This window comes from Prionailurus viverrinus, unplaced genomic scaffold (genome assembly GCF_022837055.1).
Source record: "Prionailurus viverrinus isolate Anna unplaced genomic scaffold, UM_Priviv_1.0 scaffold_63, whole genome shotgun sequence".
In the NCBI taxonomy this organism is placed as follows: Eukaryota; Metazoa; Chordata; class Mammalia; order Carnivora; family Felidae; genus Prionailurus; species Prionailurus viverrinus.
In genome coordinates, this window is record NW_025927625.1 from 869,718 (window position 1) to 882,261 (window position 12,544).

Genomic DNA, 12,544 nt, shown 5'->3' on the forward strand with positions numbered 1-12,544 from the left:
TGTTTCACCCTAACTCATAGACAAAAGCCTCTGCTGGTGTTTTCCTAAGTGGCCTGCACAGTGCTAGGTGACCGCTCACCACACCCCTGAGACTTGCCCCCCTCCCTGCGACTCCCATGCTGACCGCATTGTTCACAGTCCCTCTGGCTCTGGGTGATCAGGACTGGTAGCTGGTCTGTCAGAGCAGGCCATCACTATAAAAGAATGGCCATACACACTCAGAATGTTTTATTTTTGCTTTAAATATGTAAATGCACATTCCTGAACCTCCATCCCTTAGAGGTTTGTCCCTCCCAGTGCTCTCCCTCAGCCCCAGGTGAGCTCTCATGGCTCCTTTATGGTTAATCCCACGTTACTAGATGATAGTTCTCTACACTAAGCTCCCTGAGGTAGATTTCTGTGTGGGTCAGTCTCTTCATGGGACTCTAACAGGCACAGAGACCCATCTTTTCTCTGCTGACTTGGGGGCTCTACTGTCTCCCCTGGGTTGGCCACAGTCATGTTGCTGTGTCTCACAGCACCTCTCAAATGGAGCGAGAACATAAAGACAGTAGGCAAAGAATATGGATGGAGAACTCTTCCGGATTTCCCCCCAAATATCCCAGTCTCTCAGGTGTCTTGCTCATACCTAATGTGATGGCACCTTTTTGTAAGACTTTAGGGAGTCTCTGCTGAACATTCAACTCGTTTTCACAGAAAAAGCTATCCCTCTTTATTTCTGCATTCATATTTAATCAGTTTAGGGTTCAATTAAATTGGATTTAATTAGCTCTTCTTTTCCTACCTTAAGGTGGAAATTTAGGTAAGTGATATCAGACTTGTTCCACAAAACTACATATTAGTTTAAACTATATTATACATTAAGCATTGCTTTAGTTGTATGTAAACATTTCTGCACATTGTGTTTTCATTATGATTCAGTTCCAATAATTTTCCTTGTGATTTCTCTAAGTCATGGGTTCTTTCGAAATGTGTTATTTGATTTCCAAAAATTTGGGAGTTTCTACTTATTTGTTGTTATTTAATTCTGATGATAGCATTGTGATTACAAAAAAATACTTTATTTCTGCCCTTTCAAATTTATGAAATTGTATTTTTTTAGAGACCTACAGCATGTTGTCTATCTTGAAAAAATTTCATGTGCACTGGAAAGAATGTGTGTTCTGCATTTGTTGGATGTAATGTTCTATAAATGTCAAATAGGTCAGTGTGTTAGGTGTTGTTCGGATCTTTTATATCCTTATTGATTTTTTTTACTGATCATTTTATCAATTTTTGACAGAAGTACATGAAAATTTCCATTTAGTGTTGCCAGTTGTTTGTCTTAATGTACTCAGAAGCTCTCTTACTAGGTACTCTGTTGATAAATGGAGGCTTTTATCACTATGAATTGTCCTGTCCCCATGTGTCTCCTGTGACTCTGTCAGAGACCTAACTTGTCTGACAGAAAGATCATCACCTCACCTACTCATACTTAGTGGCATATCTTTTTCCATTCTTTTTCTTTCACCCTTTGTATGTGTTTATATTTTAAAGGGCATTCCTTATAACCAGCATTTAGTTGGTCTTGCCTTTTTCTCAGCCTGAGTCTGGCAATATTTGCTTTCAGTTGGATTTTTTAGTTCATTTAAGTACGTTGAAAATAATTACAAATATGGTTGGATTAAATCTGTCATCTTCACATCTGTCATCTGTTCATCTATTTGCCTGTTTCTTTGTTCTTCCTTTTATCCTCTCTTCTGTGTTTTGGATTCCATTTATCTCCTCTACTGATTTTTCGGTTATACCTCTTCGTGTTGCTTTCGGTAGTTGCTCTCAAGACTACAACGTGCGTCTTTATTCAAGTAACATTTTGTTACTTTAAAACAATGTAAGAACCTAGAGTAGTACAATTCAATTTACTCCCTCCCACATTTTGTGCTTTTGTCATATATTTTAAAAAATCTTATTTAAATTCCAGTTAGTTAACATACAGTGTAATATTAGTTTCAGGTGTACAATTTAGTGATTCAACACTCCCATACAATACCCAGGGTTCATCACAAGTGCACTCCTTCATCCCCATCACCTATTTGACTCCTCCCCTACTCATCTCTCCTCTGCTAGCCATCAGTGTGTTCTCTATAGTTAAGTGTGCTCTCTATAGTTCTTGGTTGGTCTCTTTTTTTTCCCTTTGCTCATTTGTTTAAATTCTGCATATGAGTGAGATCATATGGTATTTGTCTTTCTCTGACTTAGTTTGCTCAGCATTACACTGTCTAGCTCCTTCCATGTTGTTGCAAATTGTAAGATTTTATTTTTATGGCTGAGTAATATTCCAGTGTGTGTGTGTATGTGTGTGTGTGTGTGTCCCACATCTTCTTTACCCATTCATCTATCAGTGGACACTTGGGTTGCTTCCATAGTTTGACTATTGTTAATAATGCTGCAATAGACATAGGGTGCACATATCCCTTTGAATTAATGTTTTCATATTCCTTGGGTAAACCACACAGTAGTATGATTACTGGATCATAGGGTAGTTCCCTTTTTAACTTTTTGAGGAACCTCCATACTGTTTTCCAGAGTGGCTGCACCGGTTTGCATTCCCACCAACAGCGCATGAGGGTTTCCCTTTCTCCAAATCCTTGCCAGCACATGTTGTTTCTTGGGTTGTTGATTTTAGCCAATCTCACAGGTATGAGGTGATATCTCATTATAGTTATGATTTGCATTTCCCTGATGATCAGTGATGTTGAACATCTTTTCATGTACCTGTTAGCCATCTGTATGTCTTCTTTGAAGAAATGTCTGCTCATTAATTCTGACCATTTTTAATCAGAATTTTTTTTTGGTGTTGATTTATATAAATTATTTATATATTTTAGATATTAAACTCTTATTGGATATATAATTTGTAAAATATCTTCTCCCACTAGGTTGTCTTTTACTTTTGTTGATTGTTTCATATGCTGTGCAGAAGCTTTTTATTTTGGTGTAGTCCCAATAGTTGTTTGTTTTTTTTGCTTTTGTTTGCCTTGCCTCAGGAAACATATCTAAAAAAATGTTGCTATGGCCAGTGTCAAGAGAAATTACTGCCTGTGCTCGCTTATAGGACTTTTAATGGTTTCAGGTCTCACATACAGGGTCAGGGCCAGACAGCTTCACAGGCAAATTCTACCAAACATGTAAAGAAGAGTTAATACCTATTTTTCTCCAATTATTCCCAAAAATAGAAGAGGAAGGAAAACTCCCAAATTCATTCTATGAGGCCAACATTACTGATTCCAAAACCAGATAGAGATACAATAGCAAAAAAAGAGAGCTAAAGGCCAATATCTCTAATGAACACAGATGCAAAACTCCTCAACAAAGTACTAGCAAACAAAATCCAACAATATGTTAAAAAAATCACTCATCATGATGTAGCAGGATTTATTACTGGGTCGCAAGAATGGTTCAATATTCAGAAATCAATTGACATGATACGTCACATCAGTAAGAGAAAGGATAAAAACCATATGATCATTTCAGTAGATGCAGAGAAAGCATTTGACAAAGTACAACATCCATTCATGATAAAAACCCTCAACAAAGTAGGTGTAGAGGGAACAGACCTCAACATCATAAAGGTCACATATGAAAAACCCATAGCTGACATCAATGGTAAGAAACTGAGAGCTTTCCCCTAAGGTCAGGAACAAGACATGGATGTCTACTCTCACCACTTTTGTTCAACATAGTACTGGGAGTCCTTGCCACAGCAAGCAGACAACAAAAAGAAATAAAAGGCATCCATGGCACAAAAACAGACACTCAGATCAATGGAACAGAATAGAGAACCCAGAAATGGACCCACAAATGTATGGCCAACTAATCTTTGACAAGGCAGGAAAGAATATCCAACGGAATAGACAGTCTCTTCCACAAGTGGTGCTGGGAAAACTGGACAGCGACATGCAGAAGAATGAACCTGGACCACTTTCTTACACCACACACAAAAATAAACTCAAGATGGATGAAAGACCTAAATGTAAGACAGGAATCCATCAAAATCTTAGAGGAGAAAGCAGGCAAAAACCTCTTTGACCTTGGCCGCAGCAACTTCTTACTCAACACGTCTCCAGAGGCAAGGGAAACAAAAGCAAAAATGAACTACTGGGACCTCTTCAAGATAAAAAGCTTCTGCGCAGCGAAGGAAACCATCAGCAAAACTAAAAGGGAACTGACGGAATAGGAAAAGATATTTGCAAATGACATATCAGATAAAGGGTTAGTATCCAAAATCTATAAAGAACTTATCAAACTCAACACCCTAAAACAAATAATCCAGTGAAGAAATGGGCAAAAGACATGAATAGACACTTCTCCAAAGAAGACATCCAGATGGCCAACTGACACATGAAAAAATGCTCAACATCAGGGAAATACAAATCAAAACCACAATGAGATACCACCTTACTCCTGTCAAAATGGCGAACATTAGCAACTCAGGCAACAACAGATGTTGGCAAGGATGCAGAGAAAGAGGATCTCTTTTGCATTGCTGGTGGGAATGCAAGCTGGTGCAGCCACTCTGGAAAATAGTATGGAGGTTCCTCAAAAAATTAAAAATAGAACTACCATATGACCCAGCAATTGCACTACTAGGTATTTATCCAAGGGATACAGGTGTGCTGTTTTGAAGGGACACATGCACCCCCATGTTTATAGCAGCACTATGGACAATAGCCAAAGTATGGAAAGAGCCCAAATGTCCATTGATGGATGAATGGATAAAGAAGATGTGGTATGTGTGTGTGTGTGTGTGTGTGTGTGCGCGCGTATGTGTGTGTGTATCTATACACACACACATACGCACACACACAGGAATATTACTTGGCAATCAAAAAGAACGAAATCTTGCCATTTGCAACTATGTGGATGGAACTAGAGGGTATTATGCCAAGCAAAATTAGTCAGACAAAGACAAATATCATATGACTTCACTCATATGAGGGCTTTAAGAGACAAAACAGATGAACGTAAGGGAAGGGAAACAAAAATAAAAACAGGGAGGGGGACAAAACATAAAAGACTCATAAATAGGGAGAACAAATAGAGGGTTACTGGAGGGGTTGTGGGGGGAGATGGGATAAATGGGTAAGGGACAGTAAGGAATCTATTCTTGAAATCATTGTTGCACTATATGCTAACTTGGCTGTAAATTTAAAAAAAATTTATTTTTTATTTATTTATTTTTTTTTATTTTTTTTATAATCTTTTTTTTTTCTTTTTAATTTTTTTTTCAACGTTTATTTATTTTTGGGACAGAGAGAGACAGAGCATGAACGGGGGAGGGGCAGAGAGAGAGGGAGACACAGAGTCGGAAACAGACTCCAGGCTCTGAGCCATCAGCCCAGAGCCCGACGCGGGGCTCGAACTCACAGACCGCGAGATCGTGACCTGGCTGAAGTCGGACGCTTAACCGACTGCGCCACCCAGGCGCCCCAAAAAAAAATTTAAAAAAAGATATAAAAGGCATCCAAATCCGTAAGGAAGAAGTAAAACTTCCACTATTTGCAGATGACATGACACTACATATAGAAAATCCTTCAGACTCCACCAAAAACTACTAGACCCGAGAAATCAATTCAATAAGGTCACAGGATACAAAATCAATGTACAGAAATACATTGCAGTTGTATGCACTAATGATGAAGCAACAGAGAAATTAAGAAAAAAATCCCATTACAACTGTACCAAAAATAATAAAATACCTGGGAATAAACTTAACCAAAGAGGTGAAAGACCTGTACACTGAAAACTATAAACTGCTGATGAAAGAAACTGAAGATGGTGTCTGGGTGGCTCAGTTGGTTAAGCGTCTGACTTCGGCTCAGGTCATGATCTCGTGGTTCGTGAGTTCAAGCCTCTCATCAGGCCCTGTGCTGACAGCTCAGAGCCTGGAGCCTGCTTCAGATTCTGTGTCTCCCTCTCTCGCTGCCCCTCCCCTGTTCATGCTTTTTCTCTCAAAAATAAATAAACATTAAAAAAAAATTGAAGACAACACAAAGAAACGGAAAGAAATCCCATGCTCATGGATTGTAAGAAGAAATATTGTTAAAATGTCTATGCTACCCAAAGCAATCTAGAAATTTAACATAATCCCTATCGAAATACCAGCAGCATTTTTCACAGAACTAGAACAAACAATCTTAAAATTTGTATGGAACAACAAAAGACCCTGAAGAGCCAAAGTAACCTTGCAAAAGAAAAAAAAAAAAGCTGGAGGTAACATAATTCCAGGCTTCAAATTATATTACAAAGCTGTAGTAATCAAAATAGCATGGTACTGGCATAAAAATAGACACATAGCTCAATGGAACAGAATGGAAAACACAGAGATAAACCCACAGTTATATGGTCAATTAGTCTTTGACAAAGCAGGAAAAAATATCCAATGAGAAAAAGACAGTCTCTTCAACAAATGGTGTTGAAAAAATCAGACACCTATATGCAAAAGAAAGAAACTGGACCACTTTCTTTCACTCAAAATGGATTAAGGACCTAAATGTGAGACTAGCCCTGAGGTTTCTTAAAGTTCAATCTCTCCTCCTCTGAGCATAGATGGTCCTTCCCTGTCAGGTTGCTCTTCCACCCACCCTCTCTGCAGTTTCAGTCACTGGTCCCAGGTTTGAAAGTGTCTTCTGCTCTTGCTCACTTAGGAAGTCATTATCTCTCCATAATTTGGTTCTTTTAGATCTCTGTGTATCCACAGCTCTTGGATGGTTTTAAAGGAAAGTATAATTGTTTTGGTTTATGTAGGGCTTTCTTGTTGCTTGGCAGGAGTTAAAGTCTCTCTCACACTTCTAAACCATAACTAGAGAAAGGGCTCACCCGTTCATTGGCCCTAAATGTTTTGCCAATTTCTGCTGTTCTCTGACCCTTCACTTAGGAGTACATGTACAATTTCCCAAATGTAAAGGTGTTGTCATTATTGGAGTTTTATTGCACTGCAATCTTTAAAAAAAAGTTTTTTTTTAACGTTTATTTATTGTTGAGAGAGAGAAACAGAGCATGAGCACGGATGGAAAGAGAGAGAGGGAGATACAGAATCCAAAGCAGGCTCCAGGCTCTGAGCTGTCAGCACAGAACCCAATGTGGGACTCGAACTCACAAACAGCGAGATCATGACCTGAGCCGAAGTCAGACACTTAACCCACTGAGCTACCCAGGCGCCCCTGCACTGCAATCTTTAGATACTAATTCTTTGGTATTTATTGCCACCTTATGATTAATGGTCAATTCTGATTGATTAATGGTCAATCGGATTAATTCTGATTAATTAATTAATCTTAATTCTGATTAATTCTAATTCTATGATCAATGGTCATTTCAATAAATGCATATGTACACTTAAGAAGAGTGTATGCTCTCTAATATTCTCAAGTTGTATACATTGTTGAAGTAAATGTATATCCTTTAATTGTAAAATTTTACCTGAATTTTATCAAATTTTGGTTAATTCTGCAAAATGTTGCATGTGTGCTTTGGGAAGGATGTGTATTTTAAAATTACTGGCTTCAGTACTCTACGCATGCCCATTAGTGAAAGAGAGAAATCAGGTGTTCAGACATATCCTAAGTAATATGGGGACTGTTTATCTATTTGCTTTTCCCATTATGATTATGTTTACTCCTTCTAATTCCCTCAGTTTGTGCACCAAACATTTCAGGCTATGTTGTTAGGTGTTTACAGACTGTTACATATTCCTGGTTGTTACCAGTATTATTACTGAATGATCTGCCTTAGCCTTGATAATGCATTCTGCCTTTTACTATATTTAATTTTTTATGATGATTGCTACACCAGTTATCTTTGGCTGGAATTTTGCTGGGCTACCATTTAAAAACTTTGTTTTCATCCAGTTATTATATATGTTGTGCTTTTTATTCCTGTGCCTTTGTTTTGTTTGTTCCTTCCTTTTCTGGCTTCCATTTGATTTCATCTTCTTTATTGGAATCCCCTGCTCCTGCTCCCCCCACCCCCATCAAGCAAACCATTCTATTTCTATATCTTTCTGATTGCCTTTAACTTATGCAGATAGTTTTTGAGCCAAACTGTGATGAAAGAAAGTCATAAATAAGCTGATGAGTCACTTTGAACATTTCCTGTATCTACAGAGGGATGGAAGAATGGTGGTCATTGAAATCTTAGGAATACAACAAAAAATTAGTATGATTAGTAATGTTCTTCAGGTCACATACTTCGACCACAGCAGGTAAATAAAAACTGCATTGATCTATATTAACTACGATATGTTTATATGCATAGGTGTTGAGATAAGTTCATTTTCTCCTATGTCATACAGATGATCGAATTTTATTTTCTTTATTCAAAAGTAAAAAGCAATATAAAGATGCAAATAGCAAGGTTATCCCTAAATTTCATTTTGTGCTTATTAAATTGTATACTTGTAAATATGTATTGATACTAAAGAGTAGTAGTATTCACATGGCTTTTTCAGAAAATAAGCAATTTTGTAAATGGGAAGGCGGATGACTTATGATTAAAATGAAAGGAAAAGGAAACACAACAGAAGAAAGAAGGTGAAACATTAGGTCAAAATACCTTCTCAAAACACACCTTTGAAAGGGGACAGGCGTTTCTGTTCCCTGTGCTGCTGTTTACCTCTGTTTCTTATCAATCAATACCCTTTAAGTGTGCAAAAGATACACAATCACAAAGGAAAAAATCCTCTGTGTAGACGACTTCACACAAAGAATCAAATGTAGGATATCATTGGTCATTTCTCTACCGTGGTCATTCTAGCTAAAAGACATTCAAAGAATTTAATAAATCAAAGTAGTCCAGTGGTAGTTTTTTTTTAAAAGCCCTACTTCAATATCAATGGAATAATAAAAGGCACTGATTAATAAAGATCTTAATTTTTAAGATCTTTGTACTTTTTAATATCAAATGTACTTTTATACGATTGAGCCATGAATCTCTATAGCAGCTCACTGCAATATACCCACAAATTGTCTGCCATTAATTTTAAGATTGCCTCAAAAATAACCTACAATAAAATATCCCAAGACATTTCTCCCCTAAATTGATCTACAGATTTAAAGCAATCTTAATCAAAACTCCTAGTATGATTTTTATAAATTAACAGATTCTAAATTTTTTATAGATATGCAAAGACACTAGAATAACTAAACAATTTTGAAAAAGAAGAACAAAGTGGGAGGCCTTATACCAGCTGATTTCAGGATTCACTCTAAAGGTTCAGTAATCAAAACCATGTTACTGGAGGAAAGAGAGACAGATCAGGGGAACAAAACAGAGTCTAGGAACAGATTCACACTTGTACTGACAATTCACTTTCAACAATGTTGCCTGGGTGAGTCAATGGAGAAAAGACGGTGGTCTTTTCAACAAATGGTGCTGGAACCATTGGATAGATAAGACATGCAAAGACAAACAAATTTGAAGCTTACCTCGCACCATATACAGAAATTTAACTCAAAATGGATCTTAGGCATAAAACTGAAGTCATCAGGAGACAGAGGTTGGAAGTGGCCCAGCAATCACACTTCTAGCTATTTACCCAAGAAAACATAAGCCCACACAGATCTTGTATGCAGATGTTCGTAGTAACTTCATACATAATATTCTAAACTGGAAGCAACCTAAATGTCTATGAATCTATGAATGAGTAAACAAATTGCAGTGTATTCCATACAACAGAATACCACTCAGGAAAAAAAAAAAAAGCACCTAAGAAATTTATTAACCTGGGCTTGAAGACTAGTCAAAGTTCACTGGGGATACCTGTGGACAGAATGGATACCTGTGGACAGAGTGGGCTCTACAGCTGGCAGGTCTGAGAGGCCTGTTTCTGGAACACAAAGCCCTAGTTCATTCATCATTTGTGACTATGGAGAAAAGGAGCCAGAAGTCAGAGGAAAGGAGCTGAGCCAGTAACCTTATGGACCCCAAACCTGGAGTGGACTGCGAAGATCTCTCCATTTTATGCGATTAAACTCTATGAAAAATGGCTGAGATTAATCTCGCAGCTTCCTTTCAGAAAGAAAACAACAAATGCTCACTTGAATTATTTCTGCTTTAATTACTAGTTTAATTCCATGTTTTCCTTTGCCTCCATCACTGGTATAACTCCCCAGATCTAGAATTTCATGTGCTCAGTTGAAATATTTTCCAGGTACCAAGTAACACTTTGCCTGTCTCTTCCATACAGTCAAGGACAGGGAGGCATTATCTGCAGGAGAGGGTCTCCCAGGTTTCCTTCTGCAGGGAAAACCATCACACAGGCCCTGTCCCCTGAGGGGAGGGTCTCACACAGGTTTTGGCCCCTGCAGGGCAGGTACTCACACAGGCTTCCTGCTGCAGGTATTGTAGGACCTTCTTGGCTGGAATGAGGAAGTCAGTGAGGCAGCGCAGCCCATCCCCACCGTGGAGCCTCTCAGCCACACTGAACAGCTGCCAGAGCACCGTGGCTGCCGTGGCCTCAAAAGGTGGGTAGAGGGAAGACAGTGTGTTCTGGATATAGGTGTCAAGGGATTCCAGGTCCTGAAATGCAAGAGAGCATCGGGTAATTTAAGACATCAATGAAGACAGGTGCAGAGGAGAGTTTCACTGGCTGGTTATGTAAGGGTCCCCTTTACAGGCTCTGTCTTATGTCTGGGTATGTGGCTTGTCTCTGTGGGAAGGTGCAGGCAAACCCTCAGCATAGTGGGGAGTTCCTCTTGGAGCAGTCTGCTGGTCCTTCACATTGTCACACTGAGGAAGTGCCCATGGCTGCATTAGGTACACCCGACCCCTGAGCCTATGAGGGGAACCCTAACTAACACTTTAAGTGAGGTTGTTGCTGCTGTCACCGGAGGCACAATCAAGTTCCACCCCATTAAATTCTGAAATGTGCACCTGAAATGCTACATTTTAGGGTTATCTGTGGAGCGTCTGGAATTTCTCAGGGGGCCTTCCCTTTCCCTGGTACTCCTGGGTCTGAAGGGAATGGGGGAGGCCCCTGTGACAAGGACAGAGCTGGTTCACATGTAATTTAATACTCAGAAAAGTTTACCTATAGTAAATACATTTTAACTGTACTGATAATGTTTAAAAGATTAAAAAAAAAAACCATTATGGCATCCTTTGTCAAAATCACAGAATTACACCCACTCAGTCATTCTGAAAACAGTATCATTGGTACCTGATTTCTTCTTCATATTTTGATAGAACAAGCTTTTATGTAAAGACAGAATACTTGTAGTTTAAAAGATGTTTAAAGTTATTTTTAGATGTAGCATTTCCTGAGGAAATACCACAAGGTTCATTTGTTTGGAAAAGAAATGCAAGGCTACAAATAACAGTTAAAAGTCAAAGAGGTTAAAATTGTGAAATCGATTTTAAAGGGACAACAGTTACATCTGACACTCCTCTGAACAGTTCATGCTACAGGAAACTGAAAATAAAATAGTGAATCCTCTGAGCCTAGAGTGGATAAGGACGCAGGCCATCTGTCCTGACTGAAAGGCCAAGTCTCACGGCGAGCAGGGAGGTGTGCGCTGCAGTGAGTTCAGCTTCTAGAAACTCCCACCACCTTGTCGGTGTGGTGAGGCATTGATTAGATACCCTCTGGAGCTCCTACACTCACAGAGGCCTCCTCGTGTCTGTTTGTTCCCCTTCCTCCATATACCTGGCTCTTCCCACCAGACAGGGTCACTCACTCAGTAGGAATTATCTAAATACTAATTTCATCCAGAGAATACCAAGATGGTCAGTCTGATGTCTAAAAACGCAAATCATACCTGAGCTACCAGTGAATATCCAGCCCATAAGAAAAATGGAGGTGGTCTTGAGCCAGGGGCAGGAATCATGCTCTAGACGTCACATACCTCACAGAGATCTGAAGCAAATGCTTAATTGTGACACAAGAAACTGGTAAAGGTGGAAGGGGCATGTCTTTAATGATCTATTTTGGAGGAAGTAAAATGCAAACTTTGGACCCTCCCAAGGAGAGATGTCCTCCTGCTGCCCAGATACCCAAGTCCAGGCCCACTTCTCCTCCAGACTCGCAGATGCATCCTCATTCTTGTGTCCAGCTGTGGTTAGTAGGCTCCCAGCGGGTCTCCTGGCCTCCACCCCACCTACTCATCCCTTGAAAACTGCCCAAAGTGAGGACGAGAGGGGCGATACTTGCTGAGGTCTCTGGGATCTCACAGCATCCCCGGCCCCTTCTCTGCCTTTTGATTCCTGTCATGACTGAGTCGAGCCCCAATACTTGGTCTAGAGGGCACCTCTTCCACCAGCTTCCACTCCCTGGGTGCCATCCCACCCAAATCCTGATCCAGGCAAGAGCTGCCCAAGAGAAGCTGTTTACCTGCCCAGAGGCCATCTCCCAGGTCGAGTAAGTTAAGGAAGTCTTGGGCAAGCCAGAGGGAACACATTCTCTAGCCTCTTCTTGGCTACTGTGTCCCGAATAACTGCCCATACGGCAGCTTCCTGGCTGTCATCTGCCTCTCTGGGTGCTTGATGACCAGGAACAACCAAAGCGTGA

At 39.6% G+C, this 12,544-nt stretch overlaps 1 protein-coding gene across 1 annotated transcript in view; it reads right to left on the minus strand.

Annotated features, from left to right (window-relative positions):
- The window catches only part of PLEKHG4B (pleckstrin homology and RhoGEF domain containing G4B), an 80,938-nt gene that overhangs the window by 48,833 nt on the left and 19,561 nt on the right, over positions 1-12,544 (minus strand). The window contains exon 2 of the mRNA XM_047848431.1: positions 10,360-10,557. Coding sequence (XP_047704387.1) covers positions 10,360-10,557 — 198 coding nt within the window. The remainder of the gene's footprint in view (positions 1-10,359; positions 10,558-12,544) is intronic.